Below are 27,159 nucleotides of genomic sequence, written 5' to 3'. Positions count from 1 at the left end.
TACTAATGTGCCCTGTGATTTGAGCTGTGTTAGTGCCAGAGCAGGCAGAATGGGATTGCATACTTCATTATTCCTGGTCATACTTTCTTCTTGGTACTTCTGTTTCTCCTGTGAAATAGGGAGTGGTATCCTGCCTGAATCTACAACAAATCTGCAATTCATCTTCTTTTTCTTCACCTGGTAGCTTTAAGGGACAAATAAGGATGACTTGATAGAAACTGAGAATAGTATGAGCTGAAGAATTCACAATCTGACAAAACCAAAAGCACCTTGAAAAGGATTTATGCCTTGGATTCTGTTGTATGCAGAACACATTATTATTATTATGTATGTTATTATATACAACATATTATGTATTTTATATATATTTATATTACAGACAAGGAGCATGAATTACGTTAACACTGGCAGAACAGCCCCCGAAAATGGAAAGCTGCTTAAACCGCCAGGCCTTGGCCCCATCTCCCTGGGCTTTCAGAAAACTTTCAGAAGGAAGTAATGGAGATATGTATGTAGGTTTGGATTACAAATATCTGAGGGAAAGGAGGGGCATTACAAGGCTGCTGTGATGTGGAGCTCAGGCAGTTAACTGTGGTGCACTGTCAAGGAGGGGAAAATTAGTGATTTTTAATGTGACATACATAGTGTGTGTTTTCTGTCTGTTAGTATGAACGAAAAGAGGAAAGTTGTGGAGAACAGAGTTCTGAGTAATGCTGATGGACATAGCTATAAATGTCCATGTAACTGCGTATAAAAAAAAAAAAAAGTCCACTCTGTGAAAATTGGATAACACCCAAAGTTATCCTAATCTATCTTTTATTTCTGCTACTGAATGGAACAAGGTGCCTTGGAGGGATGAATGAGATCTTGTCCTAATGTGATATTTGTGTTGTTTTGATCATTACATTCATTCTTTCCTTAGTCTCTAATATTTAGATGTCATCTGAAAAGTGAACTTATGTATCTCAAAATCTCAGTGTCTGAATCAGGCTGTTTATCTGTTTGCACAGAGTACTGTAAATGCATCCCTGATCCTGGTTGGCCAAGTGAATGCTGCTGCAATACAAACAGTAATAATTATATATACTAAGGCAAAGAGAAGCAAAAAATAGAGGTCCATTTCTCTGAAGTAATGAAAGGTACAATAAAAGCGAGTTAGCTGATAAGCCCTCTTTCCCATGGAAACACCAGAAAAGAGAAACCTCTGCTGAAATAAAAGCGGTCTGTATGAAATGGATGATTTCCTCCCAAACCCTGTGGGCATCCCTGCAATTTGGGATGCGGTCGTGGGGGTTGCTCCTGGCTGGAGGTGCCCTGGGGGGGCATCAAGGCCATCAAGGGCTTTGTCTGATGAGCGGGGTCCCTGGTAAACCTAACACTCACCCTGGGGGAAATGTATTTGGGTTGTGAGGCCGTTTTGGAGGCAACCAGCCTTCTGTGGGACATGTGGATGTGCAGCACATAAACCGGTGATGTGGGGGTCTGCCAGAGCCCAGCGCAGCACCAATGAAATAACACTGGGACCAGCTACGAGGAGGTGACAGGAACAGGGGACACACGGCCGTGAGCCAGCCCTGGGTTGGGTCTGGCTGAGGCGGGGGTGATTTTCCTGCGGGCTTGTCCCCCAGGAGCCCTGTGCTGCTGCTGTGCCAGCCATAGTGCTTCTCTGCAGGCACTGGAGGAAACTGTCCCAGGGTTCAGGGCTGGGGACAGGGGTGACGATGTCTTCATGGTCTTTTGAGTTCCTAGGGTTCGCTTGGGTTTCACGAGCTTTTCTGGTCGGGAAAAATTTTGCTAGTGGGGCAGCTGGACTGAATGATACCCCGAGTTTGCTTTTGGTGCAACGAGGGCATCTGTTTTTAACTTCAGGGGACCTCCCTTTTAATGCTGTTTTTCATCTGTGTAAATGGTCATCTGCACTATAAATTCAATAAATCATCTGCTGCCCTTTGGCGATGGGTAAGGATTAGGTGTTTCCATACCAGATTTTTCCAGAAATGTGAGAAGAACGTCAAGGTTAGTGTTCAGCATTGCAGTCTCTGGTCATGAAATCTTTTTGAGTGTTTTCTTCAGCGCACTGCTTCCAGATGCTGTTCACCTGCTGTTCTATGGTCAGGAAGCCAATTACACGGTGTTATATGATGTGGTGTTGCACAGTGGCTTGCATTATGTCCTTTGCATTGCAGGCGTTTGTGGCATTTAATGGATTATACCTGACACCAACCAAAGAAACGATGACACACTGGTTTGCTGCTATAGAAGCCAATAAAAACGACAAGGCAAAATAAGTATTTACTAAAAACATTTTATAGAAAATATATGTAGAAAAATTACAATACTTACATGTTACTGCAACCTAAACCCACAAATAAAAATTTGCTACATTTACCATTCAACAAAAAGTGAGATGAAAAGTATGACTCGGTGCAAATGTACAATCAGAAGTTGATATATCTTTCCACTTGTCTTCAAATGTGTCCTCTCAGATATCGCTCGATAGTCTCTCCCCAGGATAATATCTGGCAAGCATGCCTTTGGATTACTCAGAAATAAAATATGATTATTCAGTGTGATCCCTGTTGTGATATGCTCTGCATGCAGGGACCAAGAATACGTACATGCAGATAAAAAAAGAAGATAATGCCCGGGAACATTCCCTAAGCAACAGTGAGCATGATATATATTCGGAGTTGGAGAGAGAACATCGAGCAAAAAAATAAAATGTGTGTGCAATAGTTTGTCTTAATGTCAGCTGCAAGTGTGCGAAGACCCCTCCGGATTCCCTTCCAGTCCTTTCTAGCTGCTCACAACTGCTACATTACACAAATTGGTTCTCAGCCATATGGAGGGCTTCTGACTCTTAAGCTGCCACCAGCAATCGGAAATGGTTTTTCACAGTTCAAACGTATTTCTTTCAAATAAGTTCCTAAAATAACTTTTAAAAAAATACATTTTTAACAGACTTTTTTTTTTTTTTTAAAGAAATTGATAACATGGGTTACTCCTGTCCTGCAACTAAAATGGTTGGTCCATTTGAAAAGATAAGCAGCTACAAAAGTCATTTTTCCAATGTAGCAGACATCCAGTTATGTAGGGAATGGCTTTGTTCTCCCTAGCCTTGTCTGCCAGGCAGAAAATTTCTGAATTAAGTACTGAAATCAGGAAAAAACCTATAGATATGTTTTCTGTTCAGTGTTGAAATAGATTATTTGAATTTGAGACAAAGTACTTCAGTAAACGATGGAGAAATTCACATATTTGATTACCACTGAAAAAAAGTATATGTGACACTATGTTAAAACAGCAGACGATGTTATTGCTTTAAGCTCACCCCAGTGTTTCTTTGTCCTAGCCTGTCAAAAGGAGGGTGTTGCTGAAGTTCTTCTCTGACTGCTCATACACAGGTATTTAAGTGCCCAACGAAGCAAACTGCTCTTCCGAACAACAAAATAAACGCAGGGGCTTGTGCCCCTTCATTTCCTCCTGTTGACAAAGCAGTGAGATGAATGATGCACGTCTACTCACGAGGCCCATTTGCAAGGGCTGTACAGTGATTTAATTATCACAATGGGAAGGTGAATGGGAAGGTTGCCGTGGGAACCTTAATATGTTAAAAAAAATAGACAACCAGGTTTTCTCCTGGAGTTATTCTGTTGATTTAAAGTAACATTTGAAAAGCAGATGTCTTCCTTTCCCTCCATTTTTTTCTGACATTCATTTTCTGTTTCCCGTTGGTTTCTCTGAACCTGGGCAAAATGCACTGATGGTGCAAACTGGTATAGCTCCACTGACACCACTGCGGATGTACTGATTTATGCTGAGGATCTATCTAGCCCATACAACTTACACCTGCAAACCTTTATATTCTCTGGATTTTTTAAATAGAAAATAGTTCTAATTATAGAGTTAATAATTGTAGCAGCCAGTTTAAGTTTAGGAAAAGTTATGAAAAATTTCCACCCATCTCTACAAACAAAATAAAAAATCAATAGTATTACCTAAACTGCAGCTTCTGGTTAAGTACACATAGTTGTGTATGTTTTCCTTAAAACATTAGTCATCAGGGTGTGTTGTTCTGCATTGCATCTTTACCAAATACAGGCCAGTACAAATAAACATGGAAGAACCATGTCATGCTCAATTTGTGGGAAATGTCTAATAGAATTCAGTATCTAGAGAAAATCACTTTTTTTTGGTATCAGGTACTTGCTGTCAACAAGTGTACAGCAACTGCATTACTGAACCTATTGAAAGCACGGTGAAATCTCTGCAGTACAGCAATTAAGTAAACAGGCACTATCATAATGTGTTGATCTCAAAATACTGATTGATTTCAAAACCTCTTCTGTGCCCTTTCAGCAGCTGTTTTTATGTACAATATACTGATTAAGACAGACTAATGTGTTTATTCAAGCCATGACCCTGAAAAATGCTTAAGCACATATTTAATTTCAAGCGTGTAAATACCCGGGTTTAGTCAGCCTGTTTGTGCGCTTAAAATTAATTAGGTGCTTAAGTGCTTTGGCAGATGAGATAAAGACGTGCAGCATGAGTTTGGGATGGCCTTTCCCTTTTGCAAAACTCAGGTTCCAACAAAAACTCCCAGAATAATTCCACTGGTATCTGGGAAGTGGGACTTGCACGGCTCCTTGCTGGAGCAGAGAGATTCCTGACAGCCTCCCAACGCAGACCACGGGTGAAATGTGTCTCCAGTTTCAGCCTCAAGCACCCACACCCGGAGCAGCCCCTCGGCCACCCGACCTGAGCCAGCGTGGAGCACCTCTGCAGAGATCACAGCCAGGTGCTTACCTGCGGGGTCTGACCCCCCGTGACGTCCCTGCGCATCCCCAGCCTGCGCGAAGCATCGCCCGCCCGGTGGCAGCCAGGCTTCTTCCCGGCTGGTGGGAGCGTGTTTCGGCACGGCGAGAGCGAGCTGACAAGGGGGATCCCGGTATTGTCGGTATTGCTACAGCATTTGCTTACTATCCTGTTTTATGGAATTTTGAGGTGGTCCTGGCTATGAAAACCGGTTCCTTTGGAGCACGGTTTTCATCTTTTAACCGATCATAAAGGCTCCAAAAAAGCTCGCCTCCTTGTCCATGTCAACTATGTCACTGTTACTGACCGAGACAAAAATCCTGTCGTCCCTTTTCAGCTGAAACACACCACCCTGGTAGATGGAGTAAAGTCCGTATTCTGCTTTTTTAGACCAGCAGCTTGTTCTTGCACTTTTCATGAGCAAAATGGGCTCTGGGTAATCAGTCAGTTTGTAAACATACTGGACGAGCTGCTTGGGGTTTCTGATTTGTGCCAACAAACCTGAATCCTCGTTCTCATTTTCACGGAAGCGAAAATAAATTTGTGAGTAGATGTAATAATACCCCGTTTGCGGTATCACCAGCTCGCCATTCCTCAGCTCCACATTGTAAAGGAAAGAGTGGCCTTTCCTTGACGATTCCCAGTTGTTTATTTTGTGTCCGCTACCTCTTCGGGGTGAGGAATCTACTTGAGAAAAAAGAGAGAGGGGAAGTTAAGAGCCTGGGGGTGGTAAAGCCTGGTGTCTGCTGGTCAGGGAGTCTGGTAAGGACACGCAGGTAAGGAAGTCTGCCCTTCCCAGTGGTTCCCAATAGCAGGTCATTAGCTCCGGCCTCTCAAAACAATTGGAAGGTGCAGAAGTAAGTTGTTCAGGGCTATGTCGGTATTCACATAAACTATTTTTATTTTGGATTTCTGTGCTCTCAAATAAGAGAAAAAACATTATGTTGTTACTTGGTAACAAAGTTAAAATATCCATTTGTGCCTGGTACCCTCCAAAGCTGATGAAACCCCACCAAGCCTTTCATTAATACAGCCTGAATGTCAAGTCTCCCTGTCTCTGGCTCTAATAGGTCTGTCACCATAGCAGCTGGGCCTCATACAACCTACAGAAGTAAATTAAAGAAAAGAGGAAAGCTTAACATTAGGAAGAGATTTTTTTTTTTGTTTTGGTCTAACAAAGGCTCCAGAAGAAAAGTCAGTGAGGTACCCAAGGGGAACAGGCTTTCTCCCTGTTCTCTGCGAATGAGCTGAAAAACACATTGTCTGGGACAAGGAGATTTCTTTATGATTTGTTTCGTGCTATTAACTCCATGTGAGTATATAAAAGCATATGTAAACAGCAAGCTACCAGCGAGAGAGTAAGCTCTGTGACCTTTAACTGTTCTTATAGGCTTTTCCTTACTGTGTGGTGACAAGGAACTCCTCCTGTTGCTGTTGCCCGTCAGGTGTGCTGCTATCCTGTGGACAGGACCCTGCGGCCGTTGTCCGTCTGTGCGCGGAAGTGGCAGGGCTTTGTCAGCTGCACAGGGACGAGAAACAGAATCTCTGATTAGAAACAGGGATGTAAGAAAGCGTGTCTGTCATGTGCTAAACACTTCTGTACCATGTGGTTTCAAGGAATATGGGTGTCAGGTTTTTTAACTGGCTAAATCATAGATTGAGTGCTCTTGGCTAAGAAGGCTCAATCAAGCCTTTTGCTCCTGCTCTCCTTGGAATGTCTTTATATGCCTCTTTGTTCTTCTTCTCCCCCTGCTCCCCAACTACCAATAGACAAATAACCTATAGTAACAAATTTTCATATTTATGATGCGTATCTTTTAAAGTTAAGTATTCATAGCCTTTACTCTGAATTTCCACTTGCAGGTCGCAATGCTTTTGCTACCCGTGTTCAGGGCAGCACGGCTTCAGCAGAGCTGTCGGTAAAGGATCTGCCCGCAGTGCAGTGCTGCATGTCCCCAGTACAGCAGGCCATTTCAACGTCCCCGTAACTCCCGCGCAATACTGCGGTCTAGAAGCTGTCCTCTGCATCCCCCTCAGTTACCTCGCCCTTGACCATATTTCTGGCTCCTGAAAATTTGCCTTCCAGAAATAGGTACTCAAGTTTCGACGACTTGCTGCCAAAGAACTGTGTAACTGTACCAAACCTCAGTCACTGTTTTTTGCACTTCTAATAAATTACTTGAGTCTCTACACATCAGACGCCACTAGCAGTTCCTTTTTACCACAATTAATAAAATTATTATAGTACCATTGACTGCAGATATGTTTTCCTCAAAGCTTCTCGACATCATCTGCCAACAAACACAGAGAAAACTAATTAGTTTGTCAGCAGAAAGTGATAGATGTAGAAAAAACAGTCTCCTTTCTCCCACTCATGAATAGACGCTATTCTGAATATGATCAACAACCTAATAAAAAGAAAAAAGACTGTTAATTTCTTGTAATAAAGTATCCCTACATTTACACCTTTTACACAACTAAATACTGGGGAAAACATTTCCAAGAGAACTCAGCCATCTGGGCTTTAAGTCTTTTGGAAAATGTGACCCTATTGCTTTTCTTAAATAAGAAGAGAGAAAGTGTATGAGGATCAGCTTCCACTCACAGAGTAATACTTGGCAGCGGTGCACATCTGTGGGATCTTGGCTCTGGGAAATTACATTTCATTTATTTTTATGCCTCTGCCTGTCTATCTATCTAAGTTATTAAGCCAGCACATCTCACTTCGTGCAGCCCCCTCCTTTCCGTTCACTGACTGCTGGAACGAACTGGCCAGGTTACTGACACCAGCGCAGCTGCAGCAAGCATGCTGGTGGTTTGGGATGGTTTATGCTGGCTGACTGACATCCCTGTGTTGTGGCTTGCTGCTGGTTCTGTCCTGTCACATTTCTTGCTATCTGTCCGTCCATCCAGCCATCCAGCCAGCCAGCCACCTATCGTTTATTTCTATTTCTAGCACCCAGGCTAGCTTTTTTCAAGCAAGCAGGGAGCCTGCGTATTGGTCAGTTGTGTAAACGGCCACTACACAAAACAACATTTTCCTTATGCAGGATTTCAGGGACTTCACTGGTAGAACTTCCACCGAAAGAGCTGAGATCTCTGAATACAAATAGAGGATCTATTTTGGGATGCAAGTTTCATCAGTCAAGTTGCAGCCTGAAATAAATTTCTATGGATGTGCTTTTTTATGTGCTGGAGCTGGGATTTTGAAAACCATTCCAGAAGATTTTAGCCTTCCTGATTTCTCAGCCAGGCTCATTTTCTTCTCTGTAGCCACAATTGCATGCATTGTGTGCAAGTCATGTAGGAGACGGAGTTCTGTGAAAGGCAAGCTGGGAAGGTGCTGTGCCTGATGCTGCGTGCTCGCTCACTCCTTTCTCCCCTGGTGCATTTCACAGCCCATGACAAGGCCATCTCTCAGGCACGTTTTTCCCTAGATTCCCATTACATTTTACCTCATTTTCTCATGACGGTCTCTGTACCTACAAACAGGAGTGGCACAACTTATGATCTGCATGCTTAGGCTGAAAAAAACGCTGGTCTTGGGTCAGTCATAGCTCCTGTTCTCTGTGCAGCACAGGTGTGAGAATGAAAAAGGGATTTGCTCCTGCAGGACTGTGAACATTGGCATCTCAGAGCTGCTAGGTTCTCCTTGCCACCAGTGGCTTCAGAGGGAGAGCCCAGTCCCACCCTCCTCTGTGAAGCAAGGGACTGAAGCTTTGCTGAAATTGCCTCAGTAAAAAACTGTTTGTGTTTGCCTCATTATTTCGTGAATGCAGTGCAACTGTAGCCATGATTTTTTTTTCTGGCTTCAGTACAAGCACTCTGCAGCTGAAGCTATGGCTGGACTACTGCCCTGCAATAAAGCAATCAGGGAATCCCACTTCATCCTGCTATTAGCATTCTCTAAATCCAAACAGCATCAAGCTCCACCCATTTCAACATGTCAGTTCCAAATACCTTTTTAATTAACTTTCCCAGGTGCCACTTTACTTGCCAGCAGGGGTCAGCTGCTCTGTCTTCGCTTTCAATTACATCCAAGTTTTGGATGAAATCTCCAAGTTCCTCCCCGGTGAGACAAGCAACGCTGCTCTTCGAGTACGTGTCCCAGAGCTGCAGCAGAAGGGAAAGCCAGAATTTGTCACCTCTGATGTGCTCGCAGACCTCCAGCTGTGGTATGTCACTGAATTCACCGTGTTTAGGAATGCGCTTTCTTTTCTTAAAAGCATTGCTAGTATGGTACAAGTTATGACTATAGAGACAACGTGAGTAATTCATCCTGATTTTACATATTTATTTAATTACAGTGACAGCTAATATGCAAAAATACACTTACGTTACCTCCACGGGCATAAACTTGGTACCCAGCACTCAAGTAAATAAGCTTTATAAAAATTCAATACCCAAATCATTAATGCTGTAAATACTTCATTTATTTACTGCAGAATGCAGCTTCTTTTGCACAGGGGATTTTTCTTCAGAAGTTATTGAGGATGAAATCAAATATTGAACCGTGCAAGTATTTTCCATTCTGTCTTTTCAGCCAGTGTCACTTAAAATCCAGCCTTTCTCTGATGTTTGTCTATCTGCCCACTTCCAGTCCGGGGACTCTCTGTGACCGTATCTGACCTAAGAGCGCAGAGCAAAGTCCAGACAACAGAGATGACATTTGGGTCCAAACAAAATTATAATGCCAAATGCTTGTGACATGGACCCTCTCGTTACAGAGAGAGTACGTTTTGCCCTGATAAAGAGAAATGAAAGTGCCAAAGCCGTGGGTGCCCGGGGCAAGGTGAGGCACCCGGCTGCAGCTGGCGCTGTTGCCCAGCTCACGCTGCACGCCTGCACCCTGGCGAGCTGGGTGCTGCTGCTGCAGGCTCCTTGTCCAAGCCGAAACTCGGAACAGGCAGCCAGCAGCATGCAAAGCACTCAGACGGACTTCTCCTTGTAACGTCTAAATGCCGCTGTTCTTATGTTAAAGACTTCGGTTTGGTTTGCTAAACGGATCCTTTTATTCAACACGCAGCAGTTTCAGCTGTCCTTAAGCCCAGGGCATTGAAAGCAATAAATGGGCCACCTCCTCCTTCACGCTCCTGCTCCTTTAGGAAGAGATATCCCCCTCCGGGAGGCTTAGAAGAATTCCCCCACAGCACCCTGCAATTCCCACCGCCCTGCACAGCACCTGCAGCTTGCAGCAGCCAGCTCTCCCGAGCTTAATCTAGCCCCTGAAACGATTCTGTACTTCGTAAGGCATCAGTGAGAGATGGTGCGAACCCTACGAGTGTTGGCAAAGATTTCTGCGCCTTTGCTGAAGAATGCAGTGATATTTTATAATCAGGGCTCTTGTTTCAAAAAGTCACCTGAAGTAGTTAAAATTATGTGCTTTTTCAGGAAAGAACTGCCCTAAAAATAAGGGCTCTGATGGATTTAACCATAGCAGCTCCTTTAACAAGGTAGTTTGATGAGTTTAAAAAAGGGTGCATATGAGATAGTACTGTTAGTTCCTTATTCGACCTGGCAAGGCTCACCTCCAAGCTTCACCCTCTGATCTGGAAGCAAACAGTACTGCACCTCTGCCTTATCCTTACCTGCTGCACTTTTCCCCCAGACAGTTTTACTACAGTAACACTGAAACAGTGTTTTCCATCCATTTTGAAATCCTCAGGGAATGCAGCCTTGTACCAGAGCCAGTATGGTACTGAAGGATTGGTATTTCCGCTTTTTTTTTTTGGTAGAAAAGGCAAGGCTTATTGTAAAACTTGCTCAGTGAGGTTTATCTGTAGCACTGGAGTCTGTGAGGACACAATTCCTGCAGGAATGCTGCCTTGTAAAGGTTCTTTCTTACCCTAGGGCTAGTGTGTGGACTATGTTTTCAAAAAAGAAGGAAATAGTGTATTTTCTTTGCAGCCCTGTATCCTGAAGCATAATGAACTTTATTGTACTCGCGTCTCAGCACTTCCTCCCATAGCAAAATTCTTAAAGTGAACGGTCATATCTGAGTGCTATTCAGATGACTACAGCTGTAGAGAAAAACTGCTAGTAATACAATTTTTATTGGTAAAAATAAAAATATTTGCAGTCTGTGCAGCCACAGCAATTTGTGGAAGGTGTAGAAATGCCGATCTTGTGAACAAGAAAGAAAAGAAAAATGTGCAGACAAAAAATCATTGTATCTTTTCAAGATTTATTCCACATGCACAATGTAGATGTGGGGCAGCAGCCCATGTCTCTAGGTACACTTTTTGCTTGTTTATCATGCTCCAGAGGAAGTGTGAAAAATGTGTGTGTAAAGTCCTCCTAGGAGCCACCAAAGTTACTTTACAGCCCAGCACAACTTCAGCACGGGACTGAGCTCTGCACAGCAAATGCAGGCATGTCTTCTTGAGAAATCTTGAGCTGTATTTTGGTCAGGTACTGTTAGATGTGGTCGTATACCAGGTGTACATATCTTTGCCTTCCCTTTATGCAAATCAGTGTGGTTACCGATTGCTTACACAGGCAAGCTTGTTAGCAAAGGACTCTGAACCGTATTCAGGAAGTCATGAGAATTTGTTTATGCATTTTTCTTCATCCTTGCTCTTATGCAAGCTAAGTTCATTAAATCAACACATTTCTGTGGCTCACCAGTTTCACCAAGCAGGGGGCAGTCACAGCTAGAAACCTAGCAAGAAAATCTTTTACATCCTTCCAAAACAAGAGCACTGCCTTACGCTGCAGAACCATACTGCGTGCCCTTTAGTGCTTGCTTCACAGAGAATTCTGACATTTCAGAAGACTCCACCTATTAAATTTGGCGTGGAATAAACACACAGGGAAGATTAAACACACGGGTAAGATATGTTTACATTTATGCAACGTTTTCTGGCATGGCATGAGCGTAACGCACACGCCTGCAGCCTGGTTTACCTTTGCACCAGGAGAAGCAAATGCTAGCACCACCGTGCAGCAGGACGGCCAGTTTTGGGTAGGGCATCCTAGAAAACCCCAAGCACCACAGGGGGTAGTGGAAATCCGGCTCACACACACACAGGCTCCTGCAACCACGAGGGGAGCACAACTTTCCCGGCGTGCCAGCAACGTTTTGCAGGGAGAGGGGCGAGCCAAGCAGCAGCCAGCCGCTCGCACCTCCTCAGCCCCCCACAAAACCCAGCGGGGCTTACACACCGAAACCCAGCCCCGGGAGCCCCTCACGAGGGGACAAAGGCGGCGTGCCCGAGCCCCGTCCCGCCCCGCACCGACCTGCTTGAGCTCGTTCGTGAAGTAGAGGAAGGTGACGGCCACGCAGACGGACTGCAGGAGCACGGCGGCGGCCAGCACGGCCCCGCAGGTCTGCCCGGGGCTGGGGCCGGCCGTGGGCAGCATCATGGCCCGGCAGGGATCGCCCGAGGCAGCGCCGAGCCGGGCCCTCGGCCGCCTTTACCCGGCGGGGCGGGAGGCAGGCGGGGCCGGGCCCGCTCACACCGCCCCGCTCCCGCCCCTCGCAGCCCCGCCGGGTATACGAGGCGGCCGCCGGGGAGCTCTTCCCTCAGGCCTTGGTCCCCCCTTAGAAGTTTTTGAAGGGGGCACAGCGCGGTTCAGGGGGTGCGCGTTGGCTTTCACCGGGGTTTTGAGACCTCCTTCTCACACCTACAGCGGGTTAGAAAGAGTGGGGCTTCAAATCCGAGTGTGGAGACTTGGTCTCGGTTCGTTAGCAGGGCAGCGCAGACTCCTGGCCTTGGCCCAACGCTCAGAACCTGAGTGCCAAGGTGCAGTGGGAGCTCTCAGCAACAAAGATCTCTTCCTCTCCCATGGGTATCTAAAAGGAAGAGGTAACTGTGTTGTACTGAACCAGTTACAAGGAAATTAGTCGTTTTTTATTCCATCATAATGTAGCTAAATGATCCCCAAGTCCCTGTTCAACGTGGCAGCAGACACTTTGGCTCTTTGCAGCCTTAATCCGTGTGCCAAAACAGTTCAAATTTGTGTAATTCCAAAACATATGTCAGAGGGAGAGGATTAATATTTGCTTGAAAGTGAGCTCATGGTCTCCTCCTGTGACTTCTGAGCCAAGACAGTTGGACGTTCTGGGCTCCTTCTGTTTTGCAGCATCCTGGCTCTGGAGCAGGACTAGTGGGACTGCCATTTGCCTTTGCTTAATGCGCAGTAGCTCTTTACATCAACTCCAGGTCAGGCATCTCTTAGAGATTTTAGCATATACCTGAAAGAATCTTACAAAAAACGACCTCCGTCCTAAGTGAGAAGTTCCTAAGCAAGAAAACTCACCTGAGGGAGCCATATGAAGAGTGGTCAACTAACCTGGAAGAAGAATCCAGCCTGCTGAACAGAGGGTGTAGAGTTTCATTCCGAGCATTCAGGGAACTTACTTTGAAGGAAACAAATTTTCCTCCAGTGTTTACTTTCAAAAAGAGAATGGAAACAAAAGTGAAAGCAAGCCCAGGGCACTAAGGAGTACTCCTGTTGTTCACTATGAGTTAGTCTTTGTTCTGTGACTTTATAGATTTCTTCCTAACCTATGACTGTAACAGAACTATTTTTTTTATGGGTAAACATACCAGTTCATGAAAGATTATTCAAGAACTGCGTATACAAGTTGTAGATGTCTACTGGACCTAGTCTGTGTCTCCATTACCCATCATTTGAAATCTTCCTTGGATATTGCTTATGTCTCTGTTTTAATACTTGTTTAGTCAGTGTCTGTGTTATAGGAATAAATTAATGAAGTTTATTTTGAAAACAACCAAGGAAAAAAACACTCAAATGTACCTCTTCCAAAAATGTTCCTGTCACATTTCATTCCCAGTTTTCCAGATCTTAAAATATCATTGTAAAATGATAAAATGTTTATGGGTTTTCCACACCAACAGAGGCTAATGTGAGAGTGAAACTCCAACAGTTTTCACCATCAAATATACTTGAGAATCTTTGCTGCTTCCAATGCTTACTTTTTTGTAGTCAAGCTTTGTCTAACAGATGCAAACTTATACTGAAAATAATTTGTTTCAGAGGTTCAGAGAGTATAAAATTACTGTTCTGATGAGATTTTACCACAGCAAAAACTCAGGGTCGTGACACCAGTGGGAAGGAATGTTGTTAGCACTCATTTAAAGAAAAATAATTTCTGTGCATTGTGTAGTGCTGGAACAAAGCATCTCACTTACAAAACCTCTGATTCTTCCTGGCTCTTTCATCCTATTAAAGCTTGCTCAGCGAACCGTTTAATCAGGGCTAAACCTTCACCTGTGCTGTGGACTCAAGACCTGTGTTACTTGGCTTGTCAAAGAAACACCTGGCACTGGACCTGCAATACCTGGGAACTATTCTTCTCCAGCAGTGACATCTCCAGAAGAGGAAAGAGGTTTGCCTGTATTTATACCTATGTTTTCTGAAGTGATGCAGATGGTTGTTACTATCACTGCTATCGCTCCCTGTGAGCCCCAGCGCAGCAGGGCCCATGCTCATTTTCCAAGTCAGAGAAAGCAGAGTTGACTTTTGAGTAAATAGCAATTCTTGACATTGATTTCTCTGCTTAGCGGCAAAGGAGGTTGTGCTTTTCGTCACAGGTATCAAAGCATGTAATTGTAGCACTGTAGTTGCAGAGAGGGAATTTAGCTGTTCTGGTGATGAGAGCAGCCCTACAGCTGTGCTTTCAGTCTGTAGCTTCCAACCTGTCAGGAAAAGGGCTCACACAGCTTTTTGTTACCAAAGGTGAGGCGGCAACTTAAGTCTTGCTTTACAAGCTAAACCCTAACTTAGGTACTGGATGCTCATCAAGGGGCACCTGAATGTTTCTGTCATTTTGGGCTGTGCTACCTTTAGCCGTTAGTTCCTACCATGAAGCCACTGAATGTGTGGCTGCAAGAGCAGAGGAAGAAATTGCTGTCACTGCTCTGCTGTGGTGGTGTGTGGCCACCTCCATGGCCACGAATGGCACAAAAATCCAAGTCTGTGCCAGCCATTGCAGAGTTAACCTTGCACAGTGGTCCTCCTATTTGCACATGTGCGCAACAGATCACATCTTGGCTTCAGTGTTTTGCTAATTCCCTTGTGGTCCCTGTGCCAGATTCAGCCCTCATATGTTGATGTCAGTTGTGAACCATTGCAAATACATGAGTTAATCATCATTAATGCTGTCATGGGATCAGAATGTGGATGTATTTATCAGTGCAATGCTCTTTTAGCCTATAGTGTTGCACATATAACAGCAATGGCCTAGCTTCCCCCAAATGCACCTCTGAATTAATTTATTCAGACCTGACATCTTTTTTTTTTTTTTTTTTTTAATACCCCACACAGTAGATTTGATAAATAGAGCAGGAAATATATGCGCATGTACATACCATTTAACCATTTCCCTATTCATATATTGCATGTATTTTAAGCCTTTTCATAGGTGCACTTTTAACAGTATGCTGTCCTTTTTGAGAGACATCTTTAAGAAAGTTAATCTTTCTTTAGTCTTCCACAAAAGTTTGTGCTTAGAAAGCCAGCTCTTGAGTAGAACAGAGCAGCTTTTTAGTCTGTAGTATTGATACAAATATATCACCGTAGGATGGTTGAGAACAGAAAATGAAGGGAATTCTCTTGTTTAGTTTACACTGCAAGAGGGAGCTGCATCCACAAAAGGGAATGCACATGCTGGATGGTGGTGTCCCCACTGAGCACTGACAGGAGTAGTGGAAGCAGCGTTCTCCAGATTTGTATGCCTTTGTAAGATCATTACCATGGATTTGAAGTTTGTTGGCGGCAGATCTGGAAAATCAGTTCTCGTGCAATACACTATCCTGGGCAACCTAATTGGCTTATTGGGTTGCTGCAGATTGAAAAACATCTGATGCTACACTTCTCTGTGAGTTTGTTGAAGCCCTGTTCTTGGGCTGCAGTAGTGCACGCTGTGCCTGCTCTTCTGACATTGGCAGGCTGAGCCAAATGCCAGGTATTGTCACCAGGCACGTCCCAGCAAAACACAGCGAATCGGTGCAGTTAGTCTCACTGTGGTGCTATGGTCCAAGATTCCTTGTCATGTCCTTGGTTTATAATGTAAATCTTTTATGTGTCATTGTTTGGATTACTATTTGTAGTGCTGCAACTCAGAATTTTAGTCCACAGCCTCACATTTCAAAATTTTCATTTGTCTTAGAATGAAAGATTTTGGTCAAAAAGGTGTCTAAAAACATCCTTTGGAAAAGTTGAAATGATTTTATCATTTCAATGACATATACATCCATTTTAAGGTCTATATGGATATACTTCCTGTATGTCCACTGAGATCACTAAGGTAGAAGCAATTCATTTCAGGTGCAGATCCTAAGGGTGGCTCTGGCCAAGCAGCTATTACCCTGTTACATGACCAGATTGCGTGAAGCACTAGAAGATGCAAAGGGCCGCTTGTGATGGGAGCAAAAGGGATGTTTACAGCTGCGTGTAAGTCTGCCTCTATATTATATTAACAGAGTGATAATGTTGAAACAGGTTCATTGCCGCCTTATCTCTGGAGGTAGCTGGGAGGAAACCCATAACACACCGAGCTGCCTCTGCAACATTTCAGAAAGAAAAAGAATTGTCCCTAGCACATAGCAAAGCCCTGCTAAACAATCAGCTTAAGCCTTGAAGCATGAAATTTGATTATCTTCATCACAGATGAGTGCTTATAACCTCCCTTGAAAATGGAAGACAGATATTTCTCTTTAGGGTGCCAGGTCTCTATGCAAAAAATGACTTTTTCAGAGGCTTCTTCATGGTAAAGCATCTGTCATATATCTGTCTAGCTTTGCCTGAGCTATAGTTTCCTCCTGGGACAGATTAAAAGCAATGCACAAGGTGGTAGATAGAAAATTGAGTGAGATTTCTGCTTCCTAGCAGAGAGAAACTGCCCTTTGCTCTCCTGTGTGCTGTCAGTGTCAGCGTTGCATGTGGGGTCCCACTTAAACGTCTTCTCCCACCCGGTAACAAAATGCTGTGGGTGCAGAGAAAGAGGGGAGAAGCACCTGGGAATGATTTTTACTTACATGGAAGCCCTTCCCTATTCCTGTAACTGGTAAAAAAAAAAAATGCACAAGGGATCGGGCCGTATATTTGTATTATATTAACAGGATGGACTGTTTTCTATCTTATGATTGAAAAAACATGGCGTGAAGTTAAATTCTTAGCTCTGTCCAGCAAAATCTGTTTTCCTGCAGTCTTGGTTTGGCTTGTCCTGCAACGTATTTAATCCATACTGGGGACATGTGGATTTGGTTTTGTATTAGTATCTGCAAAACCATCTTGAGGACACAATAACAGAAGTGGGGAATAGTTTCATTTGTATTTTGCACCCACAACACCTATGCATATGTAGGAAGAGGATCTGACATGTACAGTGATATCGACCGCTGTGTGTACACATTCTGGTTGTTTTATTTTTTTGGCACTGTGTCCTCCTGCCATGGAGGTATTCAGACTGCTTTGTTCAGGTGAAGTGGGCAATGCATATACTGATCTCTGTTGCGTTAGCCCAGCACGGACACTGGAGAGTCTTGGGGACTTCTCTGATCTGTGACCTATGAACCTGGAGCCTGGAAGACTGCTGAATGCTGCATATTCTGATCTAGATACTCATTACTTTAAGATACAAAGGTTCTTCAACCACTTATTTTATACATATTGAAAGTATAGTGATTCTCTCTCACAAAATGCTCTTTTAAATCCAATGTGGTGGTATCTGCAACATCTCAGATGTGTTTTGTTTTTTTTTTGGTTTGGTTTAGTTTAGTTTTGTGTGTGTGTGTTGTGTTTTGTTGTTGTTGTTTTTGTTTTTTCCAGGTTAACAGCTGCAAATTCAGGGGGGCTGTGAGACATCAGGGACTATACAGGTTGATCTGGGCTGGATAGGACTGCCCAGAGTTTTAGTGGGAACCTTCAGAGGTTAATGAACGTGAAATGCATGGCAGTGAAGGCAGTGCAAGATTGTGCAGACTGGGAATAGAACCTGAATTGCTTGTGCATGTTGCTGGGTTATCAGTTATTTGAAGCAAACCTGAAAAGAGACATTGGAGTCAGTGAACATGCCAATGATATCTCAGCGGCGATAAAATTGTACACACTGTTATATTATAGAAGGTATTGCATAAATGTCATGCAAACACTACAATGGAGGTGCAAAACTACCTTTTTGTGTATGTGGATCTTCAGTGGCCAGCTTGTGTTTTCAGTGGCACTGTAGAGCAAAGGCATTTTCCATCTGTCCTAGAAAACGGGTCACTATATAGTGGGGAGAAGAAGTTCCCCACAGCTACCAGCAAGCAGAGTATTAAACTGGTTCTGTGGCCTGATTGCCACAGGGAGGGAGCCTGAACTGCTCCGGTGTTGTTTACAGATGGCAATTTTTGCCAGGTGCAAGATATTTTTTTGGGCTTGAACAGAACTGAAGCACAGAAAACAGAAAGGGCAGGAGAAAGAATTGAAAGGGAAGCTGTCTCCTGGGTCAACATTATTTTTATTTTCACCATTCTTATCCAAAGTTGTGTAATATTTAACTGGAAAACATTTATAATTATAGCAATATTTAACTAAGAGTAAACTGCAGTGTACTTCACTGAGCTGCAGTATATTTGCTCTTGGGGCTAAGATTTTTGCTTTTCCTCACTCAAAATTTTCGAGTTAAACTCAAGCTGACATTAGTTTGCAAGACGAGAACTTGAGTGTCTGGGAATAAAAAGGTACAACAAACAATTCCTTGGCCTCTTTATTGAAGGATTTCCTTATTTACTTGGGAAGGATGTTGGAACGGATTCCTGACAATAAATAGCTAATGTAAAAAAACTTAAAGTAAACAACAAAGTTTTTAAAAAAATCAATTTTAGAGCAGTGACGATGAGTGTGATTGCAGCCCAGTACTTCATTCTGAACAACTCACAGCACTTTTTTTTTTTTTTCCTCATTAATTGAGATGTGAGATAATACAGGAGTTGTCTACCAAGAAACCCTGGAGACTTTTGTCAGCAAGCACAACATTCAACTTTGTTCAGTCGCTACTCCTCTGTGTCTGAACACCACAAGATTATCAGCAGATTAACTACTACTCTGGTTTCTCGGAGTTGTTAAGTAATTTATTAACTAGAAAGTTTGTTCAGGTAATGCGAATAAGGTCCACCTGAAAACAAAACATAAGATGTCAACACTTAGAAAGAAAGAGGCTTCAAAACGTGCTTTGTGTCCTGTTAAAGTCCCATCCTTCTTTATCCTAGCTTTCTCCTCCTCAGACCCGAGTGCACAGTACTCAGGAATTCGTATAACTTCAGATGGCGTTTCCAGGTGGATGCATGGAGTTGTTGGGTCTTCCTAGAGCTGGAAATCAGAGCTCCTCGGATGATGCCCTCACCTTAGCATAGGCAAGGTTTCTGAGCAGGGGAAAAGGAGAGGTGACCGGGTCATTCAACAGGAGGGAGAGGCTACAAGAGCTAATGCATAAGGTGTGTGCAAGGGTCCTGCAGTGGGTAGGATCTGGAGGCTTTGAAAATCCCTACTGTCCCCGCATCTGCAGAGGAGCCAGGCAAGCCTTGTAAGCCCCAGGTAGCCCTGTGGACTTGCTTGTTTTACCTTTGGGGCAGGGGCAGCAGCAGTGCCTGGCCATCTGCTCCTGTGCAGTGCTGGAGCTGAGCAGGACGACTGGGGCCACAATGGAAAGGCAGATCACAGAAGAAGGTAAAAAAGTGCTTCCATAAAGTTTGTGTTGACTCTGTTTTTTTGGGAGCTATTTCACAGCAGGGACACCAAACTGCTGCAGAGGCATAGCTGAAAGCATGACTAACTGCACAGGGCAGCGAAGGATGGGCGGAAACACTCAAAACAGTTTTTTGGCCAATGAATACGTTCATATGATGACTCATATTGATATAGTTGACCTTTATTAAAGCCCAGCTCCTAGAGTTGATAAAGGTTCTTAGATTGTGTAAGGAAATGAAAAAAATTGTTAAATTTTATTGTGGAGGACGAAAGATTGGAAATGCAGTGAAGGCACGACCTGGAGGTTCAACCATAAACCCAGATATTAAAGGAATTCAGACTTGCCTGTAATGTGTTTTGCAATCGTAAAACCGTTTCAAATTTTTTACTGACTAATGTTGAAAAGTTGTGTTGACAGATTCAGTAGATGAGATTGCCAGGGAGAAGGCTGCAGAGGATGTCTGTGTTCTTATTACAGATACACGGACATACATACACAGAGCTGGAGAAGCGCAGCTTGAAGTCTACACTGGCAAGAGCTGTGGCAGCTCTCACAAAAGCCCTGGAGATGTTTTGGTACGTCTGTGGCTGGGCTCAGCCATGGCAAAGCACATGGTGCCAAAGCACATAGTGCCAAAGGATACGGCAATATTTTGTAGCGCGTCAATGCTATGTGACTGGGTAAAATGTTTCATTTCTTTACTCTCCTCTTCTGGATAATTTTGCACTGTGAATACATACCGGTTAAGCTGGTTAAATATTCGTGGGGCTTGGGGTAAGGAAAAAGTGAAAATGTTGCAATAGAATGGTTCTTTGGAAAAATTAAATATAAAAGTAATTTATTTGTAATTAGGAAGGACTATCACAGGAAGGCACTTGAAAAATAATTGATGACTGCCATCAGCTAATAAAATAGCTCTCTAGCACAGTTAGATTGTAAAACTACCTCCATGACTGACTTAATTAAAACAATTATCTAAGGGCTTGACTTGGGTTAAAATATGTTCGTTCCTATGTTCCTTTCTATGACTTTTGGAGGCAGCTGAGCTTGCTCTCCTTGGCTTTGATAAGGCTACAGTTCTATAATGTCTTTGGGACAATTAAGTCCTTAATCACATAGAGAAGAAATATCACTAAATAAAAGCATACCGATCAGCAGAGAACTATTCACCGTGCAGAAAGAACACAGCATCAATGGAACAGAGCGGCCTCATGCAAAAGGGAGTGACTGGAGGGCTTAATTTTAAAAAGTGGACCTTAATGTCGCAGGTGAAAAACACTAGGAGACAATGACACGGCATCACAGAAGTGACTGCTCCCTTACAGCACGCTGCTGTTGGCTTCAGTGGTAGGGGCAGGACGTGGTAATCAGGATCGACATGATACCCACACACGCATACGAAGCATTTTGTTTTGCTTCTGCGTATCTGAGAGGGGGAGGAGGTACTCGGCTCTTCCTGTGGTAGGGTGTCTGCTGGGATGGTTCGACCACATATGGCTGCCTTGCTCCATGCCCCTTGGAGAAAAGGGTGCTGGCAGTGTGTGTCTGTTCAATTCATAGCCTGGCCCCACGATCTCGCTGTTTCCTTTGGATCAGCTCGGGTGCTCAGAGCCAATACAGCTCGTTAACGCAGCAAAAAGCCAGATAGTTATCTTCGGGGCTAGCAAGGAGATACTGGCTCAGTGAGGAGCTTAGGAAGCCCCAAGGCAATGCAAGGAGAGGTGGGAGCCTGTGCAAGGAGGAAGAGGCATGGAGGTTTCAGCCTTCCCCGACAGCGATATGGGCTCAGCTGCTCCTCCAGCTGATGGAGTCTGGACTGTCTCCAGGCTCTGGTGTCTTTTAAGCTGATTCTTTTGAGGAAAAAAAAAAAAAAAAAAAAAAGAAGAAGAAGAAGATTGTGAATGGCTCTCTATCACCCCTGTTGTAAATTTTTATTGAGTATTTTTAGGCTGCTGCAACTCACCTGTCAAACAGATGAGGGAGGAAGATCTCCCTAATGCTTACCTGTAATTAAATATGCATTTTGGAAGACAACTCCCATTTAGGAGAAATCACAGAATCACAGAATGGCCGAGGTGGGAAGGGACCTTTGAAGATCATCTAGTCCAACCCCCCTGCCAAGCAGGATCACCTACAGCATGTTGCACAGGATGGCATCCAGACAGGTTTTGAATATCTCCAGAGACACTTCACAACCTCTCTGGGCAACCTTTTCCAGGGCTCTGTCACCCTCACAGTAAAGAAATACGCTCTCTTATTCAGCTGGAACCTCCTGTGCTTCAATTTTTCCCCTTTGCCTCTCGTCTTCCCACTGGGCACAACAGAAAAGAGACCGGCTCCATCCTCTTGACACTGTCCCCTCAGATATTTACACACATTGATGAAGTCAGATAGCTACTGTTTAGAACAGTGATTTCCTTCAGAAGGACGTTTTTTGGTTTTGCTTTTGTCTTCCTTGTTACCAGCAGTTTCAGACTGAACAGTGCTTTTCCACAGAGGAAGTTGTTGATTGCTGAATTAAACAGTTGAGCCCACTTTTTGTTTCTGCAGCCAGTAGCTACCTAAGGTGCCTCCCAAGGCGCTGGGACGGTGCCCATGCAGTGGTGCCCCCTGGGGAGGTCTCCGCGGGGTCCAAGCAAGGAGTCAGTCAGCCACCGCCCGAGAGCCGCCACCGCCAGCAGCCTCGCGGAGGTGGTGGTTTGACCCAACGTAGGCACTTGTCCCAGTGGCGGTTCAGTTTACAGCTCCCACGCCTTTTTGACTTGGATTTGAAAGCAATCTTCTTCAGTCCCAGTGGCTGTTTTACGGTGTGGTGACATGAAGAGTTTTTTTGATGCATTTAAGGGGCACGGTGGTACTGGGCAGGCCGAGAAGCCTTCATCCATGGCTGTGGCCTGAGCTCCCCTTTTCTTCTTTTCAGGAAGTTTTGGTAAGAGCAACAAGGAGGTGTGAGCATTGTTTTTAAAACCTCCCTTTTCAAGCATGGCTTCCTTCCCGGAAATCAGGCGTTGTGCTCTTTTGAAAGAACTCTGCCAGTTAACCCGTAGAGCGGCCTCGCAGTACCTAAAGGAGGCCTATGGGAAAGCTGGGAAAGGGCGCTTTGTCAGGGAGTGTAGGGGTAGGACAAGGGGTGATGGCTTTAAACTAAAAGAGGGGGGAATTTGACAAGATCAGGTCAGTTCTGTTGCCTTTGGGAATTTTAAACCCAAATCTGCCATGAGGAAAAAATGCTGGGAGAATTTGGTGCAACCACCACCAAGTTGATTTGGATTTTAAGTTTCTTTGCATTGAAAGTGAATCAGTTTTCTTCAACCCTGAATTGTTTTGAAGGCAGTGAATTGATGAAGGCATTTTTGCCTTATGCAGAAAAGAACCTGTTGGAAATCAGAGTAGGTTTAATGACTTCTCTCTTGATTTCAAAGGGCCCTGCTTCAATGTGAAAGAGGTAGTGTAGCCAGTCAGCTGCCTGCCAGTGGCTCTAGATTATGGTTCTTAAAATGCAATACAGGAAGTTTCCAGAATTTTATAAACGTTCCCAGGGCGAGATTTGTGGGAAGAGAGTTGTAGGAAAAAACAACATCTTTTGCTTCATTAGCACTTTTTAAATCAAAACAGGTGCCTGAAGGGTAAGTGCATTCCTCATTTGCTGTCGTGGTTTGCTGTCTGTCTGACTTAGACTGTGTCTGATTTACGCAGCCTCATAACAATTGTCAATCCAGAGACTTGTACGTGAACAGCCATTCCATGTTTGCTCTAAGTGAAAGCATGACTTGCAGGCGTACGAGGAGCTGTGTCTGCAGCCTGATGTTCCTGCTGCTAGTGCTTGTCTTCAGGGGAACCATCAGGCAGAAGACATCTCAGCACCCATCTCCCCCACAGGTGGATTAGGAAGGATTCAAGCCTGAAAAGCACTTTGAGAGAACTGAGTTTTACAACTTGACAAACTTCTGCTTTTTTTTTTTTTTTTTCCCCCAAGGGAAGGGATGTCATGAGAAACAGATTACTTAAAAACTTGACTGATTAGATAATCCTTGCACATGGTGCTGCTTCAGACTTAAACCCACCATGTCTGCACAGATATAGAGGTGTGTGAATGTATGCACGCTACTCTCTAAATATACAGATATTCAAACACCTGCACACAGTCTATGCAATTCCTACTGGTGCACAGTAATCTTGAGTTTTGCTGCATTTAGCAAAATTTTGCTTATTGTGCTTTAAATATTCTGGTTGACATTAATCCCCTGATGGAGTACTACTGTAGTTGAAACAGTTATCTCTTTTGCATAAAAGATAGCTGCAACTAGATTTTCTTAGCATAGACATCATTTTCAGATAAAAGCAGTTCAGTATTTGGCAAGCATGTAGTTCTCCAAAATTGCTGTCAGATTACTTTGTTGTTTCTAATAGCCTGGAGCAGAGGCTTGATGTATGTTGATTGTGGACTTAACACTGATGTGCAGATTTTGCAGTCCTTGCAAAATCTATTGTACTCACCTTTTTCTTTTTCTCACATTCATGTGGAATGGCAGGTAGAAGGCATTCGGGTAGAAGGCATCACATCCATGCCATGTGTCTTCCAAAGCTTCTCACTAATTTCTGCTCTTTGGTGGAATCTCAGCAGCTACCGCAGAGAGCAGAAGTCCTGTAAAGGTAAGAAAAACTGAGCAGGCTTTAAATGCTGAGTGATCTTGGCCAAGATACATCTTCTGAACAGAAATGCCAAATGTAGAAAGCATTATCTCGAGATAAAGGCCTTAGGTTGTGTTCTGCTTAAGACCCCGTATTAATCTAACAGTATCAGTGCTGCCAAATTTGTGTAGTTGAAAAAATATCCATGCTTTATCCTGACACAGGCAGCACCAGAAAAAAGGTCAGCTGGTGGTCAGCATCATGCTTCACTCATTTGTCAGCACAGAGCTGAATGTTTCCAGAAAGTGGACATTTGTACCCTGAGGAGCATTGTTAAGGTATGCGTTATCTATTTGTGAAATCTGGTTTTCCACAGGCAAAATATTTATTTCTGAAGCTTTAATTCCCAGTCAGGGCAATTTAACGTCTCTGCAACTCAGCTTAGTGTTGTGAATGTACTGAGCAGAGGAAACACAGCTTGATACTTGGGCTGTGCTGCTGGCAGCTGAAAAAATCTAGTCATGACTTGCAAACTAAGTGTTATGAAATCAGTAATACTGGATAAACACGGAACATCTGGATTTCATCCCTTATAACACTACCTTTTGACTGTAAAGAAGTGCTCACAGTAAAACTAATCCAAACTGAAGATTGTAAACTAAATGTACAAGAGTGTAAAGACGCCTCTGCACTTGAGACATCAGCAGGTAAATGCACAAAGGCCTGGCTGTGTAGACAGTCCCCGCAGAAGTCACGGCACAGATGCAGAGGCATGGTTTGTGCTCAGAGGTTCACCCAGATAATGAGATTACCCTGAAGCTGGGGAGAAACTTCACGCCCTTTGTGAGCTTGTCTTCAACAAGGGATATATTGAACAAGCACTGTAATCTTAGAGTGCAACCTTACACTAATGCATAGTCAAACTAATTTTTTGTCACTCTCAGCTGCTTGCTCCCACGGTTTTCCTTGAACTACCTGTCCTTGCCCTGTGTCAGCTCTATATGCACACAAACTGAATAATTCTGGGGGCTGGCTTGCTGACTGGAATTTCCACAAATGTTTTGCTTTTGCTGCTGATGACTTTGGGGTTAGAAATGTGCACAAGTGTCTTTGGGACCATGCATTGGATTTGATCCTGCCCTCATTACAGTTAATGGCCAAAGTCACATGAACCGCAGCAGGAACAGGCTTGTTTAATGGAAAAAAGCCTGGAAATACTGTACAAAACACAGTGTAGCTTTCCAAAACTGGATGCGATTGACAACACCATTGTAGTGTTTTGTTAGACTAGACAACCAAATAATCTGTGTAGCAGCCAAATACAGGCATGTTTTCTTTATAGTCAGAAAAAAAATATATAAAAAAAAAACCTGTTGAACAGCTTCTAAGTTTTTGGAACTCAGACCATGATGCAGATGCAATAAAGTCAACTGTCTACCAGCATTAAGGGTGAAACTCTCTCAGAAGTAACAGAAATATTTCAGATAACACCAGCAGAGAATGTGACCAGCTATGTTTCAGCTGCTGCCACGCAAAGCCCTAGAGAATTGAGCTTTCTCCAAACAAACTGTGTAAGCTCTGCAGTGCTGATAAGTAGAAGTACCTATTTACTCTGTCTTCAAACAAAAAACGCATAGGGCTCAGGTAGATGAACAAATTGCTCTGCCTCCATGAATGTAGGCAGTTTCAAAGTTATTTGCAGTGGCTGTACTTGTAGATCAAATACTAGAAAAAACACCTTGGCTTAAAACTCAAAGAAAAATAAATTTCTACTTATTTTACCGTGTGACTCAGATGGATTTAAAAACAAAGCTGTGGTAATGTATTTCTGAGCCTAAATCCATAATCCTAGCCCCAGAGAATTTACACTCCAAATCATTGTTATCTTGCAGCTCCTTGTGTACATACAAAGTGCTGTGCCCTGCCAGTTGAAGTAGTGTGATAGTTCACCTCTGCATGAATTTGCTGGGCTGATGTCTTAAAAAAACAGCTGGGCGTGGATAAGCAAATCTGTTGCTGCCGTTGGGCTTGTAGGAAGGTCTTTCTCTTTCGAAAACCTTTTACTAATTTCTCCTGTAATCAAAGAAGCAGCTTGTATTAATGCAAATTCCCCAGCAATTTCTGACAAATGTAGAGAATAGAAAAATACACCCAGAAAGATGTCTCCATCTGATCCTATTCCTCCTCGATCTGTTTGCTTACAAGCTTTCTCACACTTGTGTGAAATGCTAATGTGGAGGGGGATACTGTGGCCCCAGTCCCTCCTGACATTCTGAATGCACTTCCCAGGCCTGTTTTTCTATCCTGCAGTGTGAAATTAATTTTGGCAAAATCTTGAGAGAATTAAACTGCAACATGGTGATCTCCTTGCTCAACTCATATTTGCTGTCTGTCTGATTTATGTTGAAAAGAGGCACTTGGGCATGCCAATTATCCTGTCTTTTATTTGCCTTGTGCATTGAGCCTTTGGCTACTAGAATTAAACTGGAAAATGCAATTAAAAGCATTAGCTGTAGCAAACATACCACAAAATATCATTATATGCTTGACAATGTTCTCCTTCATATTGTTAATCCCTGCAGATCTACCTGTGCTATTAGATTTCATATATGGATTTTATTTTTCTCAAAAGACTAAATTAATTGGGATGAGCAAGTTGTGTGCCTAATTGCGTAAGGAAAGAAAAGGAAGATGTCACCATACTGGAAAAATCTCACCTGACTTTTCTTGGTGAATATGGTCTCAACTTGAACTTGAATAGGAGATCTAACATTATTCCAGCTTCAAAATTTTTGTGGGTTCCTAGTTGATATTATTTGTCAGATAAACACATATTTGGCTCAGTGCACCATGGAAATTATTGTGTATAAACTAAGTTGTCTCCAGGTGTGATGGAAAGTGCGGGGGGGCTTGGGGTGAGGTGGCAAGCAGGGGTGGCGGAGCGTGTCGGGACTGAATTTTGGGGCCAATTTCCTTCCTTTCCTACGTTCTCTGAGGTGAGGCTTAGG

The 27,159-nt window shown here is 43.5% G+C and overlaps 2 protein-coding genes across 6 annotated transcripts in view; one reads left to right on the top strand and one right to left on the bottom strand.

Moving 5' to 3' along the window:
* Nucleotides 1–2,288: 2,288 nt before the first annotated feature.
* Nucleotides 2,289–12,278, bottom strand: TNFSF10 (TNF superfamily member 10). Of its 2 annotated transcripts, none has more exons than XM_083848874.1 (5): nt 12,058–12,278; nt 8,779–8,931; nt 7,067–7,109; nt 6,221–6,337; nt 2,289–5,505 (listed from the first exon to the last, which is right to left on the bottom strand). In XM_083848874.1, exons 1-5 carry the CDS (start codon nt 12,181–12,183, stop codon nt 5,057–5,059), a joined length of 888 nt encoding a protein of 295 aa, XP_083705000.1. In that variant the 5' UTR covers nt 12,184–12,278; the 3' UTR covers nt 2,289–5,056. The 2 variants fall into 2 exon arrangements, with proteins under 2 accessions (XP_083705000.1, XP_083705001.1); XM_083848875.1 differs by having other exon boundaries at nt 2,289–5,502.
* Nucleotides 8,854–27,159, top strand: part of LOC310904330 (uncharacterized protein) — a 24,521-nt gene continuing 6,215 nt past the window's right edge. For all 4 annotated transcript variants that reach the window (XR_014588233.1, XR_014588234.1, XR_014588235.1 and 1 more), the window contains exons 1-4: nt 8,854–8,993; nt 14,017–16,239; nt 19,997–20,199; nt 24,052–24,172. Coding sequence is in view for 1 of the 4 variants with exons in the window: in XM_083848893.1 (XP_083705019.1) it covers nt 16,209–16,239; nt 19,997–20,199; nt 24,052–24,172 (355 nt within the window). In the remaining 3 variants the exon portion in view is untranslated. The remainder of the gene's footprint in view (nt 8,994–14,016; nt 16,240–19,996; nt 20,200–24,051; nt 24,173–27,159) is intronic.

Source organism: Anser anser (assembly GCF_964211835.1).
Source record: "Anser anser genome assembly, chromosome: 9".
Taxonomy (NCBI): Eukaryota; Metazoa; Chordata; class Aves; order Anseriformes; family Anatidae; genus Anser; species Anser anser.
The sequence above is the reverse complement of the archived record's forward strand: the minus strand, read 5'-3'. Positions and strand labels throughout refer to the sequence as shown.